Source organism: Sinohyriopsis cumingii, chromosome 10 (genome assembly GCF_028554795.1).
Source record: "Sinohyriopsis cumingii isolate HCF-2022 chromosome 10, ASM2855479v2, whole genome shotgun sequence".
Classification (NCBI taxonomy): Eukaryota; Metazoa; Mollusca; class Bivalvia; order Unionida; family Unionidae; genus Sinohyriopsis; species Sinohyriopsis cumingii.
Genome location: NC_142970.1, coordinates 25,737,205 through 25,761,461, shown reverse-complemented (window position 1 = coordinate 25,761,461; position 24,257 = coordinate 25,737,205). Strand labels below are relative to the sequence as shown.

Sequence of the window (24,257 nt, the reverse complement as noted above, 5' to 3'; positions counted from 1 at the left end):
TTGTTTAAAAGTCCTAGAGATAAATGACATGCGCAAGTCTTAGTCAAACAGTTAGGAACGCCTTGGCTGACTGATGCGTACGACGATGCCACTCAAACTCCACACACCTATTTACTCGTGGATTTGAAACCCACTACCCCCGAGTATTTGCGATTTCGTAGACATCTGTTTTACCACTGGTGTCAAGTCGGAGGGCCTGTCCTGTCCAGTACACGTCCCTGTCGTCGACTTAACCCAAAAAAAATCTATAAAAACCTCGAACATTTGGGTCCTGTCTCACAGCGTCAACATGACGTACCTTCAGTCTCATCTTCCCGTCAAATTGATTCGTGCCTTGTGTGGCATCAGTCGCGAAATAAACCCACAAATACGTGCTCGTGTCTTAGAAGCCTGTCTCAAAGAAGTCTTACGATGGTTCACGGTGACAGCACCTCAATTACTTCAAGGCATCATTGAAACTCCTCATCAAACCGAACGCTTTTTTGACAGAAACAAAGTAGCCTTGACACAACTGGCCGGTTCTGCCATCGACACTCAAACCAAAAAGCAAATTATTTTGAAACCTGGCGGGAGCGGTTCTCTAGGAGGTGTCATCATTCGCTCACTCTTAAGGTGGGATCCTAAGGCCCCCAAAGTTCTCCCCAAGAAAAGAAAACTCCCAAAGATTCTAAACGAAGCCTCGAGAAGAAAAAGAGCAGTGGTGGCAAGACCAGGTCACAACCCTCAGAAAAAGAAAAGCCCACATAAAAAAAAGGAAAAGTCCTGATAAAAGAAAAGCCCTCAAAACAAAGCTTCTGCTCGCAAGAGAGACACTTCGACCAGGACGCTATCTTACATTCGCAAACCACGACCTGCAGCTGCGATGACCGCGTCTCCAGTAGCCTCAGATTCTTCCACTTCTCCGTTGTTGGGGATGCCAGTCCAACCCCATTTGACACCTGTTCTTCCTCAGGTGATGAGAGCATGGAAACGTACGTCTGAAAGAACTTATGCTGTAGTGGTGTCACCCTCTTCTTCTTTAGCTGCAGTGGCAGCTGCTCGCTAAGTACATGCTCTCAAAATTAAAGTCCAAGAGAGATCGGGTATGTTACAGAGTTTACTGAATTTGTCCAAGCAAGAAGTATTCCGATTTAGTCCGTTGCGAACCCCTCCACAACGTGTGATTCCTGTCATCAAGTTGATACGACGTAAAGACAATCAGTGGCAACGCGTTCCAGTATAAAAAAGGCATGAGGCAAAGTATGGGTATCAGTGTTTTGTGCTCCTGAAGACCCAAAGATGCCACCCCCAAAAAGTTATCCCTCTTCTAGCCCAAAGGAAAGAAAATGAAAGGACTGCCTCCTCGTTCTGTCAAACATGGGGACATGTTGTCTATCCTTTCCAAAGCTTCTCCACCCAAGCAAAAAAAAAAAAAAAAAAAAACTCATTCAAGCTGTCTCCAAAGATGTCATCAATACCGTGTGCGAATGTTATTTCAACGTCTTGAAAGGCACGATACCTTTGTCAAAACACCAGAAGCAATGCTTAGGCAAACATCGTCACGTTCTTCGCCAAATGGTTCAAAAGAAAATACACATTCATCAAAAGAAGATGTTGATACAACGGGGAGGAATTTAGCATCTATTGTTAGGAACCTTGCTTAAAGGAGTATTGGGAACCATGTTGGGAGGACTCGTGGGAGCAAGATAAAAAGGACCTCTGAAGTCCAAAGGTCTCAGACGTGACCCTTGACGTCAAATGGAATGACGAAAACTGGCTTTAGTGCCTTACAAACGATGGATGGAATACCATCGTTGGCAAGAACAACGGACCCGGCATTTGCCTCCCGATCCAAATTTGACCGAAATGTTCCAGGTACATTACGAATTTCAGCCATTGATGGATCGCCACGATTTGTACAAAGCTGAAAAATCGCAAAAGTACAGTCAACTCTTCCAACGACTACAACTCTTTCACCAGAAAACTTTAGATGAAACAGCTCTACCCACTCTGAGAGATTTTAAGAACTTGATGAAATGTCCATCACCCACACTACCACTACCCACAGAGGTCAAGACAGACGCCACCCGACTAAAATCTGAGGAAGAAGAGGCATGAAAAGTCTTTCAAACGCCGTTAGCAGATCCCATTCCTAGTAAGATTTCAGCGTCTTTGTTGACCCCTTCCCCCACAACCCAACGAGAAGAAATGAAAGCTTATGTTAAAAAGATGATGTCCACTGCTCATTTGACAGAAGCGAAAAAGAAAGAAGGGAAACCAGAAGTGAAAAAAGAAAAGAACAAAACCATTGCATTACCACCTCCACCACCTTCGACTTCTACACCCGTAGCCCATCGGACACGTAAATCCGTTTCCAAACCACCCTTTCATCCCGTCCAAAGTAGCATCAGCGAAGTGTGGGTGACTTATTAACAAAAAATGGAGAAGGTGTTAGCCACCATTTACTACGATCCATCCCATCCTGCAAGATACGGATTAGTTCAGAAATTGTATCTTGCTGCCAAAACTCGACTGAAAAGTCTCGACATTGAAAGCATTCTCGAACGATGAACCCGTAAAGTGGGAAAACGACGTGTCAAAGAAGTCAAAGTGCGTTGGAAAGGATATCCACTCAGTTTTGATTCTTGGATCGACGCTTCGCAAGTCATCGACTATACAATGAAGTGACCATCATGCCCTTTCACACAGCCTCAGATACCGCTACTACCGCAGCGACCACTCCTTCACACTGTTCTTCTCTGCAAGATCTACAAAAGCAACCCTTGTGGGTGTGGGGTGGAGAACGTGTACCTAAAACTCAAAATCGTCTTTTTCTGCCAAGTATTTGTAGTGCATTGTGTCATCAGTGAGGCCATTGCCAATTTGAATTTGCAACAAGGAGAAAAACAATTGTGGACCATTTTATTGATCACTTGCATCGGTTACCTTCTTCCCAATCCTTCCCTGAAGTACTCATCGAGAGGGAACAACGGGAATCTTGCGTATAGTGTCCGTCACCACCTCAAAACAACAACAATCCCATTTTGGGCGGAGACTCTCCTCTCACTTTCAGTGACCTCTCGGACAGCCACTGAACTCTGGAATTATGAACAACCATAACAAATTTTACTTGACGTTACCCAGTGACAGTTCCATGGAGGTGTTTCCCCCTAACACTTTGTGTTGTTACACGGCCAAATTACGTCAGGCCATCCAATTCGATCACGAAGCCTATTAGGAATTTTCTTTGGTGGAAATCACAAGTCCTCAATGTCTTTCTAAATCAAATTTTTTTTTACGGTCGAAGATCATGACGAGCAAATGCAAACGTACTTGAATACCCATGTAGATTATAAAATGAAAGCACATAAAGAACAAACTCAAAAGTGGACCTATAACTTGATCATTTCCCCAGGCTATTATTTTAGTGGTCAACATTTGGTAAACACCATTGATTCCAAATCTAATGCAGTGTTTCTTAAAGCTTTGGAGAGTGCCAGAAAAGTGTTACCCTTGAGTACCATAAAGTAGCTCGTCGCCTACTGATAAAATTTCCGGAGGTTAAAGTGTTGTCTATTTTATTTTGTCCCGAGTTGTATGACATGTTGGGCGGGGACATGTAGATGAGGAAGAAAGTAGAAGAAAAAGGCGAATTAGCAGTCATTTGTGACAACGATTCTTTTGTCAAATTATTTCGTACCCCGGTAGAACGGAACCAAGGACTGAATTTGATCTTTGTGTACTCCGATGTGGTGGAGTATAACGTGCTGAGACTCACCTCCGTACCGTTACTGCGTGTCACTACTTTCAAAGTGGATTCTGCCACGGTCGCTGACGAAGAAATTTGAAACACCTTTCACTTTCACCGCGGATTTGTAAATTCTCACTATCTGTCCGTCAGCAAGTCGGATTTTGACACTGACAACAATACTATAAAAGGAGATCTGGGACAAAATATTCCATTCACCAAAGGAAAAGTCACGGTGAAACTCCATTTTCGAAAACCATTCTCTAATGAGTTGTAAGTCATGTATCCAGTGTACCGATGCGTCGCTCGACAACGAAGACACGGTTTAGGAGATATGTTAAAATCGGCCTTTCGTTCGGTTGCTCTCGTGTTGAAACCGATGGTGACACGCGGATTGCATGCCTTGAACGATGCCGCACAGACGCAAGGCAAAGAATTTTTCCTAAATATCATCATTGACAAACAAAACCCTAAAGAAGCTTTCTTGAGAGCAGGCAAAAATGTCTTGTTGCAAACAGGCAAAGACATTTTGGGTCGACGAGAAACTCCTATAAATGCCCTGAACTCTACTTAGGCAGGCATTTCCACTTCCCTTACTCCACAGCATGGACACGGCAGAAAAAGACGTTGAAGAAAGCACACCTTCACAAGACTTCACATTCCTAAAGCTTGAAAGACTAAGAAAAGAAGAACTGCTCGAGACTTAGACGTTTCGATTGTTAAATCATAAAAACAAAAATGATGCACCGAGTGTCTTGCGCCTGTTCAAAGTCGGAACTGGATCTGTTTGCCATGCCACCGACTATGATGACAATGCAAGAATCCCAGTGGGTCGATCTTCATCTTGTCTCCTTTTTGACGGATTCAGCTCCCATCGACTTTGATATCAAAGGATAACACTCTCCAGGAGGCGATGGTAGAGTAGCCCCTGTCAACAAGTTCATGCATTACGTGTTCAGTGAAGTGGATTTGTATTTGAATAACAAACTGGTCAGCAGTAGCATGGATACCCTTAACGAGCGTACCTGGAAAATCTATTGACGTACGGAAAAGAGATTAAGAGTACTCATCTAGATGCTTGCGTGGTATGGGAAACCTGATACAGAGGGTGAGAACACGTTTAACTACACAGTCCTGCCAGCAGACGACGATCCTCACACTGTGGGGTTTAATGAGTCACGGCGTTTCATACGACGATTATGCCGGAGGCCATGCTTTGTGGTCTTTTGATTTCACTGCAGTCCAAGGCAGATTCGAAGGACATTTCCACCCTATAAAATCTGCTCAGATTCGTGTGGAACTTCAGTTTGCAAATCCACTACTCCCAGAATAGAAGAAATTCTAGACTATTAGAAGTCATGGAAGATTGTTATCCCTCTTTACATAGTGGAGAATAATTGGACATAGAATAGAAGGAGACCGTGGAAGTAGAACCGGAAGACAAAGACAAAGATGACATCGTGATAAAGTCCAGATGGGCAGAACAAGAAGAACATTTAGTCTCCTGTTTTGCTACATGCCTGGCAGAAAAAATTAAGGAATTGATAAGAAAGATTGCTATGGATGTCAAAACGATTATCCCAGTCAAATTCAACACGATAAATGACTGATGATGATTCAAGAAGAAAAACTGGACGAATATCTGGACGAAGTTTGGAGTCTCATCTCGGAAGAAGACGTGTTGCATCAGTGGTATAAAGGCTTGAGTGAACATTCTTGTCCTCCATTAACGACTCTAAAGATCCATCGCATCGAAGTTCTCTTAGCTCAGAGTGCAGAGACAAAGCGAAGAAACGGTTAGTTGTCAGATATTTTCAAAGTGAAAGTCAGGATTGAATTGATCATTTATCATTAAATGTGAAGAAAACCAACACAAAAACAGATAGCTGGGAACTTTATTACATTTTGTACCACAGTTCGTTCACTGCTTCTTGGAATCCTGTCGTGTGCGTTAAAGTTGAATTGTCTCATCGCAAACCTCGAGACCATCAAGCTTGTGTCATCAACACGGACGACAGTCATCTCCCATGAACCCACTGGGTAGACGTCTACTTTCCCCGTGATGGTTGTGTGGAGTATTTCGATTCGTATGGATTGCTTCCTTTTTAAGACGATATCATTGACTTTATGAGAAGAAATGCTCAGAGTCAATAATATGAAATTACAGGGCACAGATTCCATGGTGTGTGGACAATATTGTGTGTATTTCCTTCATCAACGTAGCCTGGGATATTCTTTAGAAAATTTAGTAACTTATTTTGATCGTCATTCTTCTAGAAACGATGAGAAAGTAGATAGATAGTTTTGTGATCATTGTGGTTATCTTTTGTTTTAAGCTAGGAAACGTAGTGTAAATCAATAGCACAATGACTTCCAGCTGTTCATAGCGTTGTCAACCTTGTCAAAAATAGATGGTTATTTAAAAATGTTTGTTAGTAAGTAAAAATTATTTAATGTTAAAATTTAATTGTGAGTTATTGGAATCAAAATGTTGTATTTTGACATAATGTGTCTGTCATTTGTTTGCCATTTGTATGATGAACCATTTTCTTTTATCCCTCAAACTAAACTTTTTAGCGTTCCGACTCTAAACAGTGTATGGATAATTTATATCGCGTCCGCGCTTGAACAATATAAAGCGGGGTAGTCTCCAGTTTGACCATCCATTCTTGACTCATCCTCCTATGAAGATGTGCTCAAAATTATCCAAGCTGAACGAAGCTTACGTCAATTTGCATAGTGTCAGGCAAGGCTTGATACAGAAGCCTGAAGAGATAGAGAATGTCAGAATGTTGAAAGTCACTGAAGACATTATAGAAGAGGTCTTCAGAGAGGAAATAAACAAGGAGAAAAAAGAATGGACGGAGAAGTACAGACTTCAGAAACAGCAGGGAGAGCAGAGAGTAGAGATAGCAGCAATAGCAACAGCAGCAGCAGGAAACTGGCAGAGGTTTTGTCGACTGTCGTGTCGATACCAAAGAGTTCTCCTTCTCTTTCCGAAGAAGCAGACCCTATCCTGTGTGAAAGCCTGCGGCCAAACAAGGTCGCAATCTTATATCATAAAAGATTGCTATAGCTCCTCGTCCACAAAAACAGCCCTTTTCAGGGCTACCCAATACTCTAGAAAAAAATACTAACTCGATTTCCAATGGTATGGTAGTCAGAAAAATAGAAGTTTGTCTATAAGTCTATAACATCTTTTCTTTATCTTTGTTCAAAGTGCGTCTATAAACACTTCATTTGTTTGACTTTGTTAGAAGTGTGACTATAAGTATTTCGTTTCTTTCCGTAGCTTGTCAAAAATTTTGATTAATATTTGTAATTAAAAAGTGAGCGAGTCCGCGCGTATTTGGTAATAACATGGGCAATGTAAGACCAATATACAGGGAACGCTCGTCAGTCTGGCTACCGCTGTTGATTGGTAAACTGTAAAGAAGATGAGCAGAGTCCAAAATTTACTGGAGCTTCAATGGGATCTGGAGAATGCCAGACGTATCCTGGAGGAGATAAGTATAGGGGATGAACAATTGAAGATGGAGAGAGAGAAGGAAACGGAGAAGGAGAATGAAAAGAATACTATCCTTCTGATTAGACCGATTTGCCATGTCAGACCGGAAATAATAATAAAGAAGCAACTACCAATCTTCACAGTACCACCTGAAGAAGAATGGGATTGGGAGATAGAACTGGAAGCACGCTGGCCCCAACACCAGAAGAGAAGTGAAGTTTTAAAAAAACAGCTCTTTTCAGGGCTACTCCAATTCTCTAGAAAAGAAACTATTCAGGTTTCCAGTTCGTGTGTATGTGGAGTAGTGTCATTATAAACACTCGCTCGTTTACTGACGTAATTAAGTGTGTGTGTGTGTGTGTGTGTGTGTGTGTGTGTGTGTGTGTGTGTGTGTGTGTGTTTGTGTGTTTGTATGAGCTCACGTACGTTTGCGTGGATAGTAGAGTGTGTGTTTTTTTTACCTTCCCTTCTGTGTGGATGGCATAATTTGTTATGTTTTTCTTCTTCCGGTGTGTTAATGGTAGAGTTGTGGTTAAATTTTGCTTCTTCCCGTGTGTGGATAGTATCTTTAAGGTAATGATAGTATATTAAGGGTTTGATTTTGGTTCTTGGCGTGTGTGGATATTATATTTGGGGTTTGATTTTGCTTCTTCGTGTGTGTGGATAGTAATATTGTGGATAGTTTTTGCTCCCTCAGGTGTGTGGATAGTATATATATTTCGGGTTTGTTTTGGTTTCTTCGCGTGTGTGAGTAGTAGATGTGTGATGTGGTTTTTGTTCCTTCCCATGTGTAGATAGCAGATGTGTGTTTTTTTAGCTTCCCTTCTGTGTGGATGGTATAATTCGGTTAGTTTTTCTTCTTCTTGTGTGTGGATTGTATATTTGTGGTTTGGTTTTGCTCCTTCCCGTGTGTGGATGGTAGATTTGTGGTTAGTTTTTGCTTCATCATGTGTGTGGAAAGTATATTTAGATTATTTATAGTAAAATAAGGGTTTGATTTTGGTTCTTGGCGTGTATGGCTAGTATATTTGGGGTTTTATTTTGTTTCTTGACGTGTGTGGATAGGAATATTTTGGACAGTTTTTGCTCCCTCAGGTGTGTGGATAGTATATATATATATATATATATATATATATATATATATATATATATATATATATATATATATATATATATATATTGGGGTTTGTTTTGGCTTCTTCGAGTGTGCGGAAAGTAGATGTGTGGTGTGATGTTTGCTCCTTCCCGTGTGTAGATAGTAGATGTGTGGTGTGGATTTTGCTTCTTCGCATGTGTGGATAGTATATTTGTGTTTCTTATGGCACCATTGAGTGTGTGGATAGTATATAATATGTGAAGTGAATGTAAGGGTCATTCATATGCCTCGAAAAGAATTGCTTTCTTGACTAAATGTTTTTTAAATATTGTATAAGTGTTTGTCTATTATCTGTGTTATATAAATCTAAGTCCCACCCATTCATCCCGATTGAGGTCAGTCCGGTGCACACCTGTACACTCGCTCTTTGCTCAGTACTGTTATGTCACCTTCCCTGGTTGTAACATTGTTACCAATCTCCGTTACCAAACACGTCAGACGCTATACAAACTCCACTTTCCCTTGTCCGTAAACAGACCCAATATTCCTCATGTTCATTTTCCCATCATCACTAAACAGTCCCGGGTGGTGGTGGTCTATAATGTATTTTCCCACTGTCCCTATAAAGCTTGTCCCTAAACAGTCCCAGGGGGAGTCTGTAATGTATTTTCCCATTGTCCCTGAATCGTCCCACTTGACTACTTATAGCACTCCAGAAAAAAATGGTATGCTATTGGGTTTAGTGAACGCTGGAGTATTTTTAGCAATCAATGGAACACAGCATGAACAGACGTACAAAGACTTTGTATGAAAAAATTAATAAACTGCGGGCGAGACAACCATCAATATCACATCATCATCATCATCGCCCCTCTCCCCCCCCCCATTAACCCGCAGCTTCGATCTCGACGAGGGAGACAACAATCACCTTTACCGCCCCACTCAGCGTCGATCTTTACGAAGGAGACAACAATCACCACCAGCATCACAACTAACGCATTCACCACCATCATCACCATCGCCAGACGAATTTTATGATCCATCTACTGTTTTTGATATTTCTACATCTAGTGCCACTGTCCGTAGTTTTGCTACTGCTTTTACAAGTGCTACCATTAACGTCCTTGCCGACGTTGATCGACTAAGATGTTAGTTGGATTTGGGCGATGGGCTGGTAATAATTTCACAGAAATTATCAATGAAATAGCTGGGATTTGTCAGGGACATTTTGCGGGTGCGGCCATGGACATGAATGTTCATCCATCACTAATCGATGAAATTGATGATATACAGAGTTGGTCTCAGCGATATTGATCAGTGTCTATTAAGAAGGATAGCCCAAAAGCGGTATGCATTGTAAAGCAGTTATAAATGAAAGCTATTGATGTTGTCCGTGATAAAGGTACTAATAATATGGGTGGTGTAGCTAGTAAAGCACTTTCTGCGATCAAAGAGCGACTAGCTCCGTTTAATACGAAGACAAAAACCACTCCCAGAACAGCAGGGAGTGTGAACAAACCAATTTCGGAGTAAGTCTTCATTGAAAATAAAGCTTCATACAAAAAATGAAAATACAAGGTCAAAGCTTCTAAATGGCCGAGATCTTCTCTAATTGAGTTAGCTCATCTTGTTACTTTATCGTTTGCCGCTTGTTTTCAAATTTGTAAATGTGTTTGGTTACCCGTCGGACACTCATTCTTGGTCGCACCCTCCTTGTTGCTGTAGTGTGTGCGTAATTAAATCACTATTATATCAGTAATGGAATTTCACAGATCTAGATTAGCTCGAGAGCGACTAGAGGCAATTAAGAAGTATATCCATATTGAATGGATTTGACAAAACATATCAGCTACAGCAACGACGTCGTACTAGGGCTGTAGGTCGCAAAAAGAGGCTAATACGATTTTAAAACAAATAAAAAGAGGTTGTTTTAAATATAAGATCATGAAAAAAACTTGTCATTCACATAAAAACGTGACCGCGAACGGTCTATCGGTTTCTCAATAAATTTATTTAAAAAGAAATTGTTAACATTGTCAGAAGCGAGATGGCGATTCATAGAAGTACAAAGTTCCTAGTCACATGAAATAATTAGCTTACATAAAATAATTCGTTATGATGCTTCGCGTCATGCTACAAATCTTGCAACAGCAGAAACATGGACCAGCTCAACAACAAAATGAATCTTTGTGTCACGTTTGCCTGCACGCGATTACGTAAGTCAGGATCAAAGGAATGGGTATGTAGTCCCTGCATCTATCGTAGCGATTCGTGTTTGTACAAGAGCCCGCTTCGTTAGGTGTCAAAACTCACATGTAGACGTTGGAAACTTTGTTCTAGAACAAAGGACCCTCCATGCTGTTGCTAATATCCCCGAGTTGACAGATGACCTGAGGCTCGTCTGTTAAACTGAACCCACTGGGGTATAATTTATATCCAATCGGAACTGAGGAAGGGTGTGGCCATCAATTCGAACCAGAATTTAACAGTCATTTGGGCTGGGAACGAATTAGTGATTGTAAGGCATCGTGCTGGGAAACTGTAGCAATAACTCCGGGTGCCACTTGTGATCTGGCGGGAAAACCCTTAATACATTCCAAGGACAGAAAGCTTTGTAAAGGTCAGTGAGTTATTTGCTCGATTGTTGCAGAATGTTACGGCATTGTAATTGTAATTATGTGCAGTATGTATATTTACTTACTAGAATCGTTAGTACGTAGAATTATTTTTGTATTGTTTAACTTACATGCGTACTTGAGAAATGAGCTATGATTATGTAGATTGCCAGCTCGTCAGAATCAATATTGTAATTCGCTATTGGGTTACTTCGTGGTAAACTAGTGTATTTGTTCATGTGATATTCTAGATATTGCAACTGTTGAATTGAATTGTAACTTTGGAAATGGTTGCAGTGTGTAAAATTCAATAATATGGATATTTGAATATTTGTGTACACTTGTGGGAGTCTAATGTACAGAAATGCCTCTGATTGTTGTGATATTGTTTAGAATAATGAGATTAAGAATATATCGATTCCGAGGCATTCTCTCTCCGATACGGAGTAGTTCTTCTCGGCAGCAGACAATTTCCGACTGCCGTACGCAATTTAGTGATGCCTGTATGATAAGTAGGATGCCGCCCTTTATTGCAACGTTGTTTTCTATAAGAACGTGTGGGTTTTCGATGTGCACGAATGCGTGACCGAAGATGTAGATAGCCTTTATCTGATGATTGATTATTGATTTAGTGTGAGGCGAGATGGCTAACAAAACATGCTAATGTCCTTGTGTTTTTCGCAGGAAGCTTTTGGGGACAGAACTACCGGGTAGTAAGTCCCGAGTCACAAAGAGGGAGACAGGATAGAGCAAGGCAGTAGGCAGAGAACAAGCCTAGTCGCTAGAGAGCGAGAAATAGGAGGAGAAAAGGAGACGAGCAGGGGACGAGTACAGGAAGAATCGTAGTATGGAGAACGCTGGAAGGAGGAAAGGAATTGGCAGAGTAAAACACAGATGAGTAGAAACCATGTACAGGGGAAAGCCATCTCACACTATAATCACGTGATGATATAGGTTGTTACATGGTCGAGAGGAAGAAGATTGGTTGAGAAATTAATATCGTTTAAATTGTCTTAAATTGTTATCCTTTTGAATTTCACAATTGTGTTCTTAATAATTTAATTGTCGGTATTGCAGACTGGGGGCTCGGAGCTTTACCTGTCTCTATCACTAACTTAACTTCCTACAAAAACGAGCCAGGGTGGGAGTTCCATAGTAAATCAAATAAAATATTGGGAGCTACCCACCCAACTCATCACAGTACGTCATAGAACCCCACACTTTGCCGGGGAAGATATAGGTCACATATGTATCCAGCTGCGTTATGATACTGAAAAACAAAATTCACGAGTATACACATGTGGGTAGTGGTTGGATTTTTAATCAAGTCATTGTTGTGCATATCAATACATTAAAAAAAAAACTCCGTTACGGGGTTCCGGTGAGGGTTCCTATATACAAAGATTTACCAAACATGATGAAAAACACCAGAAGTTGCATTAATGTTTTTAATAAAGATAATAAATGTTTTCAGTGGTCAATATTAGCAGCGTTATTTCCTGCTGATAAAAATTCTAAAAGAGTATCAAAATACGTTGATCATGCTCATAAGCTAAATTTTGATGGAATCCAGTTTCCTGTATAGGTTAAAGATGTTCCAAAATTTGAAAAACAGAATGATCCAATCATTCAATCACAATCAACGTGTTTTCGATATTTGACAAGTCTGATGTTTATCCGTTAAATATTAATGATTCTGCAGATATAAGCACAATAAATGTATTATTATATCAGGATCATTATTGCTTCATAAAATATTTTTTTCACGGTTGGTTGGACCTGAAATCAGCAAAGATAATAATATAAAAGAATTCTGCTTCAGGTGTCTGCATCAATTTACAGATAAAGTAGAACTTGACAAACATAAAGGCTATTCCAAACATGTACAACGAATATATATGCCATCATACGACGAAAACGTGATTGCAAAATTTAAAAAAATTCGTCATGAACTTTAAGTACCTTTTGTGACCAATGCAGATTTTTAGGCGCTTTCGTAAAGCTGATGGGGTATAAACCGATTATACAAAGTTATTTATGACCATATTCCTTGTAGTATTGCCTACAAAGTTTGTGATGATGAGCGATAAAGTGTTCCTGTTAAGTTATATCGTGGTGAAAATCCAGCTCAATGGCTATTATTGAGCTAGTTGGAAGAAAATGAAAAAAATAATAGAATGTTAAAGTATGTCACGCCAATGTTACCGATGACTAACGATGAAATAAAAGATTTAACGAAGCTAAAACTTGTCATATTTGTAATGAGACTCTTGGTCAAAAAGATCGCGTAAGAGATCATTGTCATTTGACAAGTAAATTCAGAGGCGCGGCACATATCAAATGCAATACCTATTTTAAATGTCCTGATTATATTGGGGAAATATTTCGAAATTTGAGATGTTATCATGCACATTTTATAGTAGAAGCTTTCAGTGATCCAAATATACCGAAACATAATATTAAGTGCAATCCAAACAATAGTGAAAAATATCTGTCATTCACGTTCAGCAATTGACTTTTTATTGATTCACTACAAATAAGGCAGCATCGTTGGCCGTGCTAGCCTGAAACCTTAAAAGAAGTGATTTTTTATAGTAAGCTCAACAATGAAAATATAACTGATCCAGTGTATCAGCGAGCAAAATTTATCTGGGAAAAATTCGGTTGTAGAGCAATTGCGGACTATCATTATTTATATCTAAAAGCCGATGTGCTATTGCTCTCCATTATATTTGAGGAATTTATGAAACATTATAAATTAGATCCTGCACATTACTACATAGCACCTTGATTATCTTGAGATGTTATGTTATCAATAACAGCTGCCACGATCGAGTTACTACCGGATGAAAGAATGTTTAACTTTATTGAGGCTGATATAAAAGGCAGAATACGTGTAATCACAAAGAAACATCCTGTTGCAAAACAAGGAATATATAAAATATTTCATCCTACCAACGAAATTACATCGTCTGTCTTGACATATATAAGGTGTATGAATAATGAATAGGCAATGATCCAGTCAATCCCTTTAAGCAATTTTATATGGGTTGATGATATTGATATTTTGATATAAAAAAAACCTCTTCATGTCGATTACTTTATTGAGGTTGATCTTGGTTATCCGTATTAATTACATGACTTCGGTAGATGTTAGTTCTTTGACAGACGAGCAGCGATTACAAAAAGAAAACTTTGGTATCAGCAAATACTAAGTAAAAAATTTATACCAAATTTAATGATTGAAACAAGTTATATCATGCATATAGAAAATCTCGAACAATGTCTGAAGCAAGGACTAATCTTAAGCAATATTTATCTGGCAATACAATTTAAACAAGGGTGATGGCAAAGAAGTTATATTTATAATAATATGCAGCAAGCAAAGATATCCACAACAGATTTGAAAAAGACTTTTAAGCTCATGAATAATAGTGTATTTGGTACGACAATGGAAAATATCTGAAATCGGATCAATGCAGTACTAGTTAATAATATTGAACAGCGAAACAAGCTGGTAGCAAACAATGATTGTATAAGTATGAAAATTTTCAACACAAACCTTGGCGGTTCACGGAAAAAAGATTACTTTGATGTTAAATATACCGAGATATGTTGGGTTTAGTGTTCTGGAACAAAGTAAGTACCTATTCCACGAATTTCACTACGGAACAATAAAAAAAGATTTTGGTAATATAACAAAATTATTAGTCACAGATAACAACTCGTTATGTTTTGATATCAGTGCAGATGATATTTACAAGTATATGTATGATAACAAGGAAACTTTTGATGACAGATTATCCTAAGAGCTCTCCATACATTGATGAAACAAGCAAAAATGTTATAGGAAAATGTAAGGATGAAACAAATGCTGTTTTAATTACAGGATTTATAGGATTAAGAGGTAAAGTGTATTCTGTCCAAAAGGAAGGTGGTAAGCTAAATAAATGAGCAAAAGGTATGAAGAAAAAGATAGCAAGCAATAAGTTAAATTTTGATGATTATATCATATCATTGAATGGCGGACAGAATTTGGTTAAAATGACAGCATTATGCAATGACAAACATACAACAGAAACACAAGTGATGACGAAGACTGCGCTATCACCATTTGATGATAAAAGATATCATAATTGTAGAAGTTCATATATGCTAGTACATGGATATTATAAAACGGACAAAGGTTCCAATGACAAGACATTTTATTGAGCTAGGTGTTCTTTGATTTCTTAGAATTTTATATGAATTTATACATAATAATTTTACAAGTGTTCATGATAACATTATAATTAATCCTGAAGAAATTGTTGTTGAAATTTATTGTTGGTGTATAAACAAGGTCCACTGGAATTCATTATCGATAACGAAGAATGTGGTAAATATTTTGAATCGGGAAATAACACAATTAAGTTGTTGCTGGTTAAAGGAAGTAATAATGCCTATTTTCCATTCCTTAAGACATTGTTTGAGATTTTATCACAATGAAATGAAAACTTTTATTATCCTATCAGCAAAGATAAATATACCAGATTTACGATAGAACTTGATAAAGTAAATGCTTTACCGATCGAAATGAGTGGTTAAATAAAAATAAATTACTTGATGTTCTTGGTCAACCCGACAATTAAATATCAGGAAAAATATATCTGAGGTTTTACAAGTACAACTATGATTTTCTATCTAAATAAAATATAAAATAAACAACACCAACACGTCGAATGTGTGACCAGTTTCTAATGAAGCATTAAAGCGAAACCAGTTACACATTCGACGTGTTGGTGTTGTTTATTTTATATTTTATCAATGTAAACCTGGACAACACCATGGCATCAACATATGATCCACGAATTAGCAATAGAACGACTTATTTAAAAACGACAATGGAAAAATTAGCGGAGAAAAAGATGAAAAATGGATTACACGCACGTTTTCTTGAAAATTGTCTGGAAGACAATCTTGTGCCAAAGGGACTGCGTTTAAAACTAAAAGTTCATATTGGGAATGCTACAGCATCAAAGAAGTTTCAAGAATATATTGACTCATTATTGGAAAAAGAATCGTTGGAAATATGTGATAGACTAAAAGAACATCAGAGGAGAGTGATCAAGATAGAGAACTAACTCGAAGAACATAAAGATGAACTAAAAACTTTGATAAAAAGACAATATTGGCATTTTTTTTTGAAGAATTTTTTTAATAAAAAAAAAGACGGAATCTAAACTTCACGAACTATTATCGTCAACTTAAAAAGTTACACAATTCACAGAGACAGAAAAACAATTTTCCTGGAAAATGAGAAACTGCAACATCAAAAATTACTAGAGAAAAATCAAAAAGAGATAATCAACAACCAAACAAACCAGCAGAGGAAATTACCTTTATCAATGTAAAAATTAAACGTGCAGTAACTAAGAATCACACACGGAAGAAACAACAACCAAGATATAAAAATAAAATGGAACAAACATTGCCAACAGCAAGAATTACCTATCAACTAAATCACACATAAAAAAAGACCTATTCAAAACAATTGCAAAAATGATCAAGCATAAAATTTAACAGCCCAGGCACAAAAAAAGGCAACCTATGCAGATGCAGAAAATAATGTGGCGAAGAAAACTACGCAGGCATCTAATATAACCGTTATAGCAACAATACAAGGACTAATGGAAACCCTCTACGGTCTGTTGCAAACAACACAAACAGCAGAACGAATAGGAGATTTATTAGAATAGAAAACAAGAACAGATGGAGGAAAGAAAAGAAAAGACAAAAGGAAATCGAAAGAGGAAAAGAAATTGTGTTAAACCTTTCTAAGTGAATTCTAAAAGTGATTACATTTTTGTAGGTAAGGCATTATCATATTGTCCAAGAAACAAAGTGCATGACAAATTAATATTAATTTAGAAGAAGCATTTTTCAAATACACAAGATCGTTAATATTAAAAGACTATTTCTCACAATCACGTATATATTCACAATATTAAAGTAATTTTCATCTACAAAATCAGCCCTATTTTTAAAAAAAAAAAATCACCATTTAAACCTTCTAGAGGACGAGATATTTATCTCGATTTTCATATTGAAGCAACTAGACAAGAAATTTTAAATATCGGTCCTAAAAGAAAACATTTCACAAACATATCTAAAGAAATTCTCTACGTACCTTATCGTAAGATGAAAGTTTTATTATTAAAAAAGCTGATAAGTCTAGCACCATAGCAATAATGAATAAGGAGGATTATATTAAAGAAGTAGAAAGACAATTAAATGATGAAGAATATTATATAAAACATTCCTATAATCCTTCTGAAGAATTTAAAAAAAAAATAAGCAAATGTGTTAATCAAATCTCTATACACAATTGTTCCATATATAATGAACTCAATATCTTCCCAAATAAAATAAGCACACCGCAGATTTATATTTTTTAAAAAATGCATACAACTTATGATAAGTCACTACCTTTAGAAATGTTCAGGTAGGTCCATTGTTTCTACATATAACTCATTTAAAAATAATATATCTTAATATATTGAACACACTTTACAACTACTGATGAAATCACCACTTACATATGTCAAAGATACTTTTGATTTCATCACCAAACTGAAATCTTTACCAAAACTAACCGAAAGTTCATTTCTAGTTAGACTTGATGTGGCTTCACTCTACACGAATATACCACACAATGATGGCATCGAAGCATGTAAATATTATCTTGAAGAAAACGAATATACATATAAACTATCAAAAGAACATGTTTGTGATAAAACTTGTGCTCGAAAATAACTTTTTTTTAATTTGGTAATACAAACTATCTCCATAAAATGGGAACAGGAATACATAGTCCTATGGCACCACCTTATGCATCTTTATTTATGTGAAAATTAGAAAATGATTTTCTATATAAATGCCTCTTCAAACCAGATGTATGGTTTAGACGATATCTTTATGAGAGTTACTCTTTGAAAACCTTTATTATTTTATAGACAGTTTAAACAAACTACATCCAACAATAAAATTTACATATAATGTGTCTCAAACTAAAGTATCATTTTTGGATGTAGATGTCATGATAAATGAAAACAATGACATTACTACCATGATTCATGTTAAAAACATAAATATTCATGAATATGTTGAATATTCTTCATGCCATCTTAAATCATGTAAAAATGGAATACCATATAGTTAAGCAAAATGATACAGTAGAATTTTTTTGGATGAGGCTGTTTTTAAATCATCTTTGACAGAGTTAGGTCAGCATTTTTTAAATAGAAATTACCAAACTGACATCATTAATACTGCTTTCCAAAAAGTATCTCCTCTTATACGACTTGAATCTTTACAATATAAAATCAAATATAGAAACAAGGATATAATTCCTTTTGTTATTGAATATAATCCAAGTTTGCCTAATATAGGTATAATTATCAATAAATATTGGGATTATTAAAATTATCATGAAAAGCAAGTGCTAAATCACTACACGAAAGCAAACCCACACTTGTTTATAAAAGGACTAAAAATCTTAAAGATTTCTTGATTCTAAATTAGAAAAAGACATCATATAAAATAGGATCATCAACTAAATGTAATAGACCTAGATGTTCACACTGTTCTTTTATTAATGAAAATACTTCTTTCAATAGTAATAATATGAAAGAAACTGTTAATATGCATTGTGATATTAATTGTGCAACATCAAATATTATTTATTTGATCATATGCAAAATATGTGGCATCGAATATATTGGCCAAACCAGTCAACAAATATTTAAATGTATGAACCAACATATATCAGATATAAAACATTAAACTGATCAATCATTTTCATCTCATGTTGCCGCACAAAAATTTCCCATACTTTGCAAGATTTCTCCTTCCAACCTATTGTTACAGCTGATTCTGAGATGGAACGTCTGCTAATGGAAACTTATCCTGGTTTCTTTTTTGTTCTTTTTTTCTTTCTTTATGAACTACATCCGCTGTTTACATTCAGATAAGAACATTTTTATATTATTCTAATTTGCAGAATAACTTAATTAGTGAAAGTATCAACTAATATCATAAAAATAAGTTTACTAATTCTTAAAAATGAAAGTGCATTTTTAAATTATTTCTTAATATATTATGTTTAATTATTTATAAAATACTTGATTATAAGTATCATGCACACCATACTTTTTTATTACATAAATTGAGTTCTGATGAAATATTGAATCTTCGTCAATAATATAATATAATATATTATATTTTTTAAAATTAATTTATTCTCTGTATCTTTAATAAGTGTGCATTATACAAATATTAATAAAACTGTTTATCTCTATTTGGTCATAAATTTTTTATAGCTATCCCATAGCTAAAACAGTAAATGTCAAGATCTGTTAAATTTTGTATAAACATAAAGAATAATGGAACAAGAGTATTGATATATTATCATTGCAAAAATCGTTAATGATAGCGCTCTTGTGAACAGCATCATTAAAGCGTATAATGATCAGATTCAAAACCATCTCTTATTCTTATTCATGAGAAAGGAACAACAGATTTTGTTGTGCTAACCGCTGATGATTTCAATTGGTCTAACAAATATGGAATGGGATGAGTCTTCTGTGATCGAACTGCTATTATGCAACATAGATCTTATATGAAAAATGATAATCTAAAAAAATTGCTTAATAGTGCTAAGTAGGAGATAAAATTCTGACATTTCTAGCTTAGAAGGGTCCCCAGACACAAGACGAGTAAAGATTTGTTTCCTGTTTTGCAATCTGCATTGGTCCATGGAAGTTTCACTTAGCAAATTTTCCATGCAGTTTACTTTTGGTTTCTGGGCATGAGTTACAAACAGCAGTTGTTAAAAATAGATCTCAGGAAAAGATAAATATATTCTTGGGGAAAATTATTGGGGGACCAAAACTCTGGGGAGTTTGGAATCTCAGAATATACTAGGATAACGAGTCTGGGGACCCTTTTAAGTTAGAAGTGGTATTCTATCTCCTACTGAAATTGCTCCATAAAATGAATATTGGAAGATATTACAATTCTAGAATGACTGTTGCTATTCCAAAGTAGCTATATATTTCACACTTATGACAGTTATTCCAAGTGGCTGCATGATGCTTGCATGCCATGTAACTGATGTAACTCATGTTCAAAATTTACTCGTTGAAATATGCCAAGGGAATGAAGTAAGAATGTATTATTTTAAAGATATTTTACTTACAAGATTTCGTCTCGAAAATTAGCACAAAGGTATAACATTTTCATGGTTAGTGAAAAATATGGAACCTGTTGATACCAACGGTTCCATCTCAGAAAGGTCAAAAATATGGAACCTGTTGATACAAAGGATTACATCTGTGAAAGGTCAAAACTATGGAACCTGTTGATACAAAGGGTTACATCTGTTAAAGGTCAAAAAGAAATCTTGCAAAGAAATAAAATTGCTGCTATTATGTGTCATACAATGATAAAGAAGAACTCAGTGATGATATTAAGAAGTTTGTGTTCTTATCTACAGTTTTATAAACATAAAAAGACACGAAACACTCATATTAAGAACTAATTGTGTGTGGACACATCTGGATGATGACCTCAGCCTTCAAATGAGAGATGCCTTCAACATCTGCTATCATGTGTATCAGTACTTGAAGTAGATGAAGAAATAAAATCTGCTTTAAAATATTTTAACAAACTAATGGACCCATGTGTTTTACTCAATATGTATCAATATACATGAATAATGTACAGTAATCTCTCTCTTCATTGCTCGTACAATAACATGCTTTTATAGGGAATATGAACCTAATTACAATCCAAATGAAACAGGTAAAACAGTTGCTAAATGTTGCCAAGCAGGGCTTGAGATAATCATTGGAGATTTACACTATTCATTACACCATATTAGCAAAATTACACCAGTGGGGTTATAGATGTTTTACAAACAAAAATTTGAGACATTTGCTGTCATTTCTGTAGATCTGTAAATTATTATATGCAGACATACCACATTGTCATTTGGAATATTCAAGCCAGAAATCAAGGTCAGTCTCTTTGGCACGCTGAAGACCTGCTGTCCCCTTCATTACTTTGAAATTACAGCAAACATTTTTTACCTGCAGATCCTCATAGAGCATAATGAACACAGGACACTTGTTTATCTCCAGTAGGCAGTGCTGCAGTGTTATGAAACCAACCCTCACTCTAAACTGTGTCAGTTGTAACAAAAGCCACTTCTATGGGTTGTCTCTTATTATAAAGTCCCTCAATTATAACAGTGGCCACTTGTATGTCTCACATGCATAGCTTAATAAACTCTCATTTGCTGTCATTTCTGTAGATCTGTAAATTATTATATGCAGACATACCACATTGTCATTTGGAATATTCAAGCCAGAAATCAAGGTCAGTCTCTTTGCCATGCTGAAGACCTGCTGCCCCTTCATTACTTTGAAATTATGGCAAACATTTTTTCCTGCAGATCCTCATAGAGCACAATGAACACAGGACACTTGTATATCTCTTATAGTCAGTGCTGCAGTGTTATGAAACCGACCCTCACTCTAAACTCTGTCAATTGTAGAACAGGCCACTTGTATATCTCTTATAGGCAGTGTTACAGTGTTTTGAAACTAACCCTCACTCTAAACTCTGTTAACTGTAAAACAGGCCACTTGTATATCTCTTATTGGCAGTGTTACAGTGTTTTGAAACCGACCCTCACTCTAAACTCTGTCAATTGTAAAACAGGCCACTGGTATATCTCCCATGGGCAGTGTTATGAAACCAACCCTCACTCTAAACTGTGTCAATTGTAACAAAAGCCACTTCTATAGGTTGTCTCTTATTATAAAGTCTCTCAATTATAACACTAGCCACTTGTATGTCTCACATGCATAGCTTAATAAACTCTCATCATAAACTCTGGAAAATGTAACACAGGTAACTTGTATGTCTCTGTTGAATAATGTTATCATAACATCCCCAAGTAATATAGTACAGGCCACATGTATAGCTCAGTTGAAGTGTTATCATAACATCCCTCATTACAAAGTACATCATTTGTAGTAATGGTCACTTGTATGTGATAATCTCTTCGATAAACACTAACATAAAATATTAATGATATGTATCAAATCTGTTATTTTATAACTTTTTTAACAAATGTATATTTTCAATAAACAGAATATTTATATTGTAAATGTTGTCAAAGAATCAAAAGTCAGACAAAATCATATTTGAAATGTTCACTCTTATTTTTAAACGTGTTAATTTGATAAAACATGGAAAGAAAATGATATGAATACATATCTTTGTATATCTCATCAAGATAGCAAACATGTGTTGACAACGAATTTACTTAAATGGTTTTTCTCCAGTATGGATCCTCATGTGCACTTTTAAATGTCCTCTCTGACTGAACATTTTATCACACACCATACATTGGTATGGTTTTTCTCCAGTATGTATCCTAATGTGCAGTTTTAAATCTCCACTCTGATTAAACATTTTGTCACAAAAATTACACTTATATGGTTTATCTCCAGTATGTATTCTCATGTGCACTTTTAAATTTGCACTCACACTAAACAGTTTATCACACACTTCACACTTGAATGGTTTACCTCCAGTATGTATCCTCCTGTGCTGTGTTAAATGTCCACTCTGATTAAACAGTTTATTACAAACTTCACACTTGAATGGTTTTTCTCCAGTATGTATCCTCATGTGCAGTTTTAAATATTCACACCTACTGAACATTTTATCACAAACATCACACTTAAACGTTTTTTCTCCAGTATGCCTTCTCATGTGAATTTTTAATTTTCCTCTCTGACTAAACATCTTATCACATAATTCACACTTATATGGTTTTTCTCCAGTATGCATCCTCATGTGAAGTTTTAAATATTGGCTCTGAGTAAACATTTTATTACATAGTTGACACTTATATGACTTCTCTCCAGTATGTTTCCTTGTGTGAAATTTTAACTGTGCACACGTAATGAACATTGTACCACAAACGTCACACTTAAACATTTTTTCTTCAGTATGCCTCCTCATGTGAAGTTTCAAATTTCCACTCTGACTAAACATTTTATCACACATTTCGCACTTATATGGTTTTTCTCCAGTATGTGTCCTCATGTGAAGTTTTAAATTTCCACTCTGAATAAACGTTTTATGACAAACCCTGCACTTATATGGTTTAACTCCATCATGAATCCTCATGTGGAGCTTTAAATTTCCACTTCCACTAAATTTTGCACCACAGACTTCACATTTAAATGGTTTTTCCCCAGTATGAATCCTCAAATGAAGTTTCAAACATCCACGATCACTAAATTTTGTATCACACACTTCACATTGAAATTGTTTTTCTCTAGTATGCATCCTCATGTGGAGTTTTAATTGTCCACCTTGATTAAACGTTTTACCACAGATTTTACACTTATATGGTTTTTCTCCAGTATGAATTCTCAGGTGAACATTTAAATTTCCACTCCTTTTAAATATTTTATGACACACTTCACACTTATATGGTTTTTCTCCAGTATGAATCCTTGTGTGACGTTTCAAACTTCCACTTAGACTAAATTTTGCATCACACACTTCACATTTAAATGGTTTCTCTCCAGTATGAATTCTCATGTGAAGTTTTAAACTTCCACTATGACTAAACTTTGCATCACACACTTCACATTTAAACGGTTTTTCTCCAGTATGCACTCTCATGTGACGTTTCAAATCGTGATTCCTACCAAAAAATTTATTACACGTTTCACACTTGTATGGTTTTTCACCAGTATGAATCCGTGTGTGAAGGTTTAAACTTCCATTATCACTAAAAATTTTATCGCACATGTCACAATTTAATTGGTTTTCTCCAGTATGCATTCTCGCGTGACGTTTCAAATATCCATTCCAACTAAAAACAATTATTATATATTTCAAACTTGTATGGTTTTCTTTCCAGTATGCTTCATCATGTGATGTTTTAAATTTCCACTCTGATTAAACATTTTGTCACATACTTCACACTTGAATGGTTTTCCTCCGGTATGAATCCTCACGTGTAATTTTAAATCTCCACTCTCATTAAACATAATATGTCATATTTTATAACTTTTCCATGGCATGCATCCTTCTTTGCCGTTTCTAAACTACACTTTCATGAAACATTTCAAGTTTTTTTTTTTCCAGCGCTTTCTCTTTACTCAAATATACTCAAATACAATCGAATATACATGGCAAAAACGTATACACGTAGACCAGTTTGTAATCGTTATTTGACGA

The 24,257-nt window shown here is 36.2% G+C and overlaps 1 protein-coding gene across 1 annotated transcript in view; it reads right to left on the bottom strand.

The window, feature by feature from the left end:
• Positions 1-15,133: 15,133 nt before the first annotated feature.
• The window catches only part of LOC149789772 (uncharacterized), a 44,248-nt gene continuing 35,124 nt past the window's right edge, over positions 15,134-24,257 (bottom strand). The window contains exon 2 of the mRNA XM_089973119.1: positions 15,134-23,976. Coding sequence (XP_089829245.1) covers positions 22,317-23,976 — 1,660 coding nt within the window. The 3' untranslated portion in view covers positions 15,134-22,316. The remainder of the gene's footprint in view (positions 23,977-24,257) is intronic.